Genomic DNA, 8,187 nt, shown 5'->3' on the forward strand with positions numbered 1-8,187 from the left:
AATATGTTACAGCAAAACGTCAAAATGCACAGCTGTTTGAAATAGCTTCACTGAAAATTTTACACGTCATTTTATTATCTATCATTTGTTTGCAAAGAAAAGATGTCAAGCATTGTCAAATTAAGAGTGGGTTTTATTAATAGTATTAGAAGGTTGTTTAACTTTGAGTTCAGCGTGGTATGCCATCATTTATTAATGAAATAAGACGTAGCAAAGTTGGTGGCAAGCGCATTGAGCTGAATGTGAGAATCGAGTACAAATATTGTACAAGACCTTGTAAATACGTCAGCGACCAGTAATAGGTTTGTTTTGAGAATGTGAAAGGGTTTATCTTATGATTAATATTTTTACACTTGTTTTTATTTTACACTTGAACTTTTATCTACTTTCAGTTGATTTTAATGTTTTTTTTTTAGCTCTATTATTTTTATATATATATATATATATATATATATTTATATATATATATATATATATATATATATATATATATATATATATATATATATATATATATATATATATATACATACAAATTTCATCGCTTTGAATTAAAACGCGATATAAAGTATACAGGGAGTAGGCCTAGGTATCTATAAGGAAAGGTTAAATTTTTAGGAAAAAGGAGCGGGTGATTGTTTTGATGAACTCAAGGACGGTGAAGAATTATTAAAAGGAAAATTATCTTTCTTGTGGAAGCCTTTACACAAGACATAATTAAAAACTGTCCATGTAATAATTATCCCCCTCTACGTATGTTCTTTCTATACGTATTTCAACCTTACATAGTCGACAGGCTAGTTAAAGTCTACCTTTGAAAGGGGCGAGCGTCCGATCCATACCCCCAGATACAAGGAAATTAGATTTGATTCTTTTTTTTAAATGAGCTAATTGAGAAAGTGTCGTTGAAACCGACATTACCGAGAAATGATATTGTGTTTGTTACGTTTTATTACACAAACAAAGAGAGAGAGAGAGAGAGAGAGAGAGAGAGAGAGAGAGAGAGAGAGAGAGAGAAATTCTACATTCGTGCAATATCAAGTAATTATTCTTTGGAAAATTTAGCCGCTGACAAAAATTCTTTTTAGACGTCCCTTGGATATTCACTAGAAAAAAGAAGCATTTATTTATAATTTATTTAGACGTCCCTTGGATATTCACTAAAAAAAGAAGCATTTTAATTATAAATTCTTTAGACGTCCCTTTAATATTCACCAGAAAATAAAGAACCGCTTAAGAATAAATTTTTTAGACGTCCCTTGGATATTCACAAAAAAAGAAGCGTTTCAACTATACATTTTTTAGACGTCTCTTGGATTTTCACTATAAAAAGAATCATTTAATTATAAATTTTTCCGCCGTCCCTTGGATATTCACAAAAAAAGAAGCATTTTAGTTATAATTTTTTTGCCATCCCTTGGATATTCACAAGTAAAAGAAGCATTTTAATTATAAATTTATTTTCGACGTCCCTTGGATATTCACAAAAAAGAAGCATTTTAATTATAATTTTTTTCTGTGTCCTTAGAAACTCACTGAAAAATAAGCATTTTATTCATTATAATTTTTTTTCGATGTCCCATGGAAATTCACAAAAGAAGAATTTTATTTAATCAAATTTTTTTCGACATCCCTTTGATATTCACAAAAAAAAAGAAGCATTTTATTTATAATTTTTTTCGACGTCCTTTTGATATTCACAAAATATGAAGCATTTTAATTATAAATTTTTTCGACGTCCCTTGGATATTCACAAAAAGATGCATTTTAATTATAATTTTTCTGTCCTTAGAAACTCTTTGAAAATAAGCTTATATAATTTTTTTCGATGTCCCATGGAAATTCACAAAAAAGAATTTTATTTAATCATAATTTTTTTTCGACGTCCCTTGGATATTCACAAAAAAAGAAGAATCTTAATTATAATTTTTTTCGACGTCCCTTGGATATTCACAAAAAAAAGAAGCATTTTAAGTATAATTTTTTTTCCACATCCCTTGGAAATTAACTGAAAAAGAAAAGTTCAAATTATACAGTAAAGTAAAAGGAAGAGAAGTAAGGATATGTTAAATCTGATTTTGACAATAAATCAATATCTATACGATCCATGTCAAAAAGTATTATTTTTGAGCAGTAGTGATTTTGACATTGAGATTTTTACGCTGAAGTGATTGTGTTTATGAAGATTTTAATGCTGAAAGGATTCTGTTGTCAAAATTAACAAGCTGGAGTGATTTTACCGTAGAATTTACAAGCGAGTGTGATTACGTCATCGAATTTACAAGCTAAATGACTGTTGCATCAAAATACATATAAGCCGGAGTGACTGTAACGTCGGAATTTGTAACCTGAAGTGATTCTGACTTCGAAATTTATAACCCGGAGTGACTGTGTCCTACAGATTTACAAGTCTGCGCGATTGTTTCACTGAAATTTGAGGTGGTTCTATTACTTGGAGTGATTGTGACATGGAAAATTATAAGTTGAATTGATTGTTACGTCGACATTTTTAAAGTGGAATGATTGTGACTTCAGAAATTACAAGCTCTGGTGATTGTGTCATCGAAACTTACAAGCTGGTGTGATTATGTTGTCGAATTTGTAACACGGAGTCCTTGTGCCGTCGCATATTACAATCTGCAGTGATTGTGATGTCTAAATATATATAAGCTGGAGTCATTGTGACGTAGAATTTTCCATACTACAGTGATTGTAGCTTCTTAAATTATATCTAAGAAATGATTGTAAAGTCTATAGAGACTAATTTTAACTGACAACTTTGGACCAAATTATGTTTTAAGCTGAGCCTTCATAACTAACCACTGAAACAGTTGAACTTCTGTACTAACGAACAAAAAAATTTTAGCTTGAATTTCGTATGACTGAATTTTCACTTTGTTTTCGCCAGATTTAACTGGTTCAAGGTCATATAAAGCCGAAATGTTTGAATACCCAGGACCCGAGATAGAATACTTGGCCGGGCATCTGATAAAACTTAATTTCTTTCTAAAATAAACTTTTTTTTTTCTTAATTTGGTTCCAAGCTTCGTAGTGACAAGCGTTTCCAGAATGCGAAGAAATCGAGAAGTTAAAAGGGCATTGTGGATTAACAAAGAAACTACAGTATATCCGATAAGCTGCTCCAAGGCCAAGCCCCAGTCATAAAGGGACCGGCTCATAATTGCACGATAAGTACTCAACACGACTGTGTTCAGCCCAGCCCAGTCACGTGTTTTCGATTACGTGAGTTATCGACGAAAAAAAAGCGTACAAGTGTTTGGCTGACGATCGTTAAGAAAAATTAGAACAAATACCAACACAGGCAGGTCTCCCTTTATGTACGCGAGTTGGTTCCAGGTTCAATCATTCGACTGTTCAGCGTCGGATATCCCAGGTGGTTTCTCGGTTCCCGAAACTTCGTCGCTTTTGGCTGAAGAGTTTCCCAGTGCGAGAGCCAAGATGAAGTCGGCTTTGATCCTGTTGTGTTTGGTATGTGACGATTTCTCCCGACAAGCCTCCCATTCTCACATCAGACTTGTGACTTTCAGTACAGGGTCCCTGACTGTTTGTCCGTGTCTCTTTTAGTATTTTATTCTTATCTGTATTTTTAGTTTTGTTCTGTAACTATTTAGAGAAGGTGTTTGTGACATGTATATTCTTTTCACGAATCCAGGAATAGTGGACGTTTTACGATTTTTCATAGTTTTTTTTTTTGCCTTAATCGACAGTTGTGCCTTATCATCAATATTCTCACTCATATATATAATATATATATATATATATATATATATATATATATATATATATTTACATATATATATATGTATATATATAAGTATATGTATATATATATATATATATATATATATATATATATATATATATATATATATATATATATATATACATATATTATATATAATGTGCTATATATATATATATATATATATATATATATATATATATATATATATATATATATATATATATATATTTACATATATATATATATATGAGCGGGCAACCACAGATATATATATATACAATAGTATATATACTACGTATGTAATGTATATATACATAATATATAAAAACATATATATATACATATATATATATTGTTACATATAATTATATATATTGTATGTATATATATAATTATATTATATATAATATGGTATGAATGCAGGCTAAAATTTTTAAGAGCAAAATTATTGCTGATAAGACACAACTGTCGATTCTAAGGTAAAAAAATGTCTACGTCAAACCGTGAAATGTCCACTATTCCTGGATTCGTGAAAAAAAGAATTCACAAATACTTTCACTAAATAGTCATCAATACAAAACAATGAAGAAAGACACAATGAAGACATATATATATATATATATATATATATATATATATATATATATATATATATATATATATATACGTATGAATGATCACATACACAAAGAATTAGTGACAATACCTATTCTTTTACAACGTGATAGACAATTGTTTTTTTTATTTTCTTTACCCTTTGACTGTAAACCTGAATGATGACACACACACAAACATGCAAAGTATTTATAACAATACCTATTCTTGTACGGCGTGAGAGACATAGTTTTTTAATGTTATTATCCATAATTTTCTGTAAGGCTATAATTTTTCTTCTAAATATATATTGATCATCGTCTTTTTGTGACAGAAAAAATATACCTTATAAGACATAATTGCCGATTTCTACATCAAGCCGTTTTAGTCACGTACTCTTAGAAAGTTTTATAAATATATATATATATATATATATATATATATATATATATATATATATATATATATATATATATGTACATATATATATCATATATATACAGACATGTATATATATATATATATATATATATATATATATATATATATATATATATATATATATATATATATATATATATATATATATATATATATGATATAAAACTGCTTGATGTAGAAATCAATTATGTCTTATAAGGTATAATTTTCTGCATATATACAAGAATGATCAATATATATTTAGAAGAAAAATTATAAAGAAGCCTTACAGCAAATTATGGATAATAACATTAAAAGACCCTTCTCTCACGCAATATTTTGTACAAGAATAGGTATTGTCATTAATACTTTGCATGTTTGTGTGTGTGTGTGTGTTTTATCATTCAGGTTTAAAGATAAAGGGTAATGAAAATAAAAGAAGCAATTGTCTATCAGGTCGTGAAAGAATGGTATTATATATGGATATAGATAGATAGATAGATATACAGCCAGATAGACAGACTGATAGACTGATATTCATAGAACGTTTTGTCTCTTCTCACGAGTTTTTTTTTTTTTTTTTTTTTACAGAGCCTTTGGGCTACCAGGGATAGTTTTGGAAAGGACGTGGCAGCAGGGTAAGTTTTTTTCCTGTTAAATTAAAAAGTATTAATAGCTATGAGTCCATTATTCTTAAGTGTCTTGCCAGCCTTTTATTGTATTTTGCTAATATATGACACTATTTCACGACTAGTAAAATATTCGACATTACTGCAAGAGTAATAATGTTCGACACTATTGCAAGAAAGGTAAAATATTCGATACTATCGTGACTCTTTGCCTAGTGAAACCAGACTCCATGGTCTGTTGCAAGTTTATTTATTCAACAAGTAAATCTCACTTTTCATAAGTTAAATTGGAAATGCCAAAATATCAAAAGTGGCTGAACCACTGTAAGCAGGGACAATAAAACCAAAAAATCTCATCACGACTCTCCTTGTCAACGGAAATGGCGAATGTAAACAAAAAAGGAAAAGGATGGGGAAAGAAAAATTCCTAAGCTTAATATTACGCACAGAACCGGCGTACCTAATACGACCTTGACCGATGATGTGCAGTTGTTTACATCCCCAAATGTTTTCACGGTTAACCCTTAACAAACGTAACAGATGTTGGTTTAATGACAGCGGCGAGAACTGAAAAGTCGATGATTAAAAATGCTTAAAAGCCATTGGTGGGATTCCACCACAATGGACGATTCCACCATCCTTAACTGAGACTCTTATCTGGCAAATGATCACAACATCTGTTTTGATACCTCTCCGTAACTGAGAAATTTCCTGAGCAGCCAAACGCAAGTAGAAAATAATCGATAGTAATGTGCTTTGATGTGACGTTATCATGCACTTTCATTTTTCATTTTTGTTTCAGTCTGTTATTTATTCCTCCTTGATTTCATTCGTCGGTTTATTTATTTTCAATCGTATTCTACTACACTTAATTCTTAGGCCCTGTTCACACTAGAGGGCACTGCCCGACTGGCAAATACTGTTCCCATAACCCGTTCCACTATACTGACCGACCGAGTATGGAGCCAGAACGATGAGATTGTCTGGTAATACTGCTTCAGAAGCCAGAGGAAATATAAACAGCTGGAAGTGCCCGACGGGCACACCCGCTAGTGTGAACAGGTCAATACGTTATTCCTTATTTCTACAGCTAGAGTGATTACTTTTTTTTTTTTCGAAATGAAAGCTGCGCCAATATTCTTTAAGGTGATAACAGAAATGTTAGAGGCCCAAGTTTTTTTTTTTTTTCTGAACAGCTCCTCACAACACAGAAAACCCACTTTTTTTTTTTTATTTCAAATGCAAGAAAAACCTGATTATCGTTAGAATCCACAGCGATATTTCTCAAATGAAAGCGAAGTCTTTGTATTCACTGATGGTAATTATAATTACAGTGCTATGTGAGATTAAGTTTTTTAAGCTCTCTCCCGGCTTTTGTTTCGTTATTTCAAAGCAAGAACTTTAAATAAAGTTTAAATATAAACAAGAGCCTGTTTTCATCAAGCTTTTACAAGTAACGTCAGGAAGCACGTCTTCAACCAACCTCCCTCCAGGAAAAACCCTTTTTCAAAAGACATTATGCATAAGTAACACAGCCCTACAGACAATGCTTTAACCTAATTTTTAAAAACTAAAACAATGACACATGGAGTACCGTTATGCCTCGCGGTTAAGAATTGCTAAAAAGAGCGCTGTGTTGTACCCTAACACCTGATCGAGGTTATAAAAGAAAAATGAAAGTTATAATCGTAATGTTAATTTTTTTTTCTATATAAAACATACGATGATAAATGAATAACATCACTGAGGAGCAAGTGAAAATCAGTACAACGCCAATTATATAATGGTAGCAAGTGTTATCACTCCTGGCAAGCCATGGGGTGGGTTTAATACCTCCCCCCTTCCCCTCCTCCCTGCCACCTTCTCTATCACTTCCCCCGTCCCCACAACAAAGCTACCACAACCAAAACAACGTGGAAATCACAACATACTCGATGCGTCTGCGAGCGAATATAACCCACCCTATTTACACATATTCACAACCTTATAACCAGGTGATTGTGTTATGTCACTCGTTACTTCTGTGATTCCCGGGTCCACCTTGTTACAGAAATATAATCACTCACGTTGCCTTATTTCCTGAGTAGCAGTCGCTAAACAGGAATGTTTTTAATAACTTCTTGAAAACAATCTTAGGGTAAAGTTTTCAAAGTTTCTAAAGTATCACCCTAGTAATAATTTTGATGAATTCGACCCGTTAATAGCTGTAACTGAAACGCTGCGAATCGAGGCGTTTCCCAGCCTCGTAAAGGTGCTGTGTCAATGCAGCGGCTGTAGTGTCTGTAGCTCAGCCGCTGCATTGACAACGCTCCTTAAGATAACTTTTTTTTTTTTTACAATTCAAATATGCAATTTTATCTTCACTGAATTTCATCGTCAGGCGTTTAACCTTGTTTGGTCCTGGGCAAAAAATATAAAAGAAAATAAACTAAAACTTTTTAAAAAGCAGGGATTGGGGAGGAAGAACTGAAAAAGAGCGAGCATCTCAGAATGACATTACTGACCAACCTCTAAAAAGAGAACAGGCTATAGCAACCCTGGAGCGCATAAGCTGTAATTGAATTCCAGGGATTGTTGGAGGAGAGGAGAAAGCCGCCACTAAATGAGAACCAGAATTGCTGATCTCGGGGTTTTCAGGGCACACTTGCCTAGATAGTACCTGTACAAAAAGGGGATGACCAGCAGCCTCACTCTAACAAACTTCTTTGTTTTATAACGGAAAATGGGAACGTCTTATATCGTATTTTCTAAGGGGAAAGAATTGATAAGCGAAATCAA

At 32.0% G+C, this 8,187-nt stretch overlaps 2 protein-coding genes across 5 annotated transcripts in view; one reads left to right on the plus strand and one right to left on the minus strand.

The window, feature by feature from the left end:
• Positions 1–8,187, minus strand: part of Tango11 (transport and golgi organization 11) — a 78,541-nt gene that overhangs the window by 27,045 nt on the left and 43,309 nt on the right. The gene's annotated exons all lie outside the window — the stretch shown is intronic.
• Positions 3,353–8,187, plus strand: part of LOC136846581 (trypsin-1-like) — a 14,738-nt gene continuing 9,903 nt past the window's right edge. The window contains exons 1-2 of the mRNA XM_067117436.1: positions 3,353–3,489; positions 5,372–5,418. Of these exons, the coding sequence (XP_066973537.1) occupies positions 3,460–3,489; positions 5,372–5,418 (77 nt within the window). The 5' untranslated portion in view covers positions 3,353–3,459. The remainder of the gene's footprint in view (positions 3,490–5,371; positions 5,419–8,187) is intronic.

Source organism: Macrobrachium rosenbergii, chromosome 15 (assembly GCF_040412425.1).
Source record: "Macrobrachium rosenbergii isolate ZJJX-2024 chromosome 15, ASM4041242v1, whole genome shotgun sequence".
Lineage (NCBI taxonomy): Eukaryota > Metazoa > Arthropoda > Malacostraca > Decapoda > Palaemonidae > Macrobrachium > Macrobrachium rosenbergii.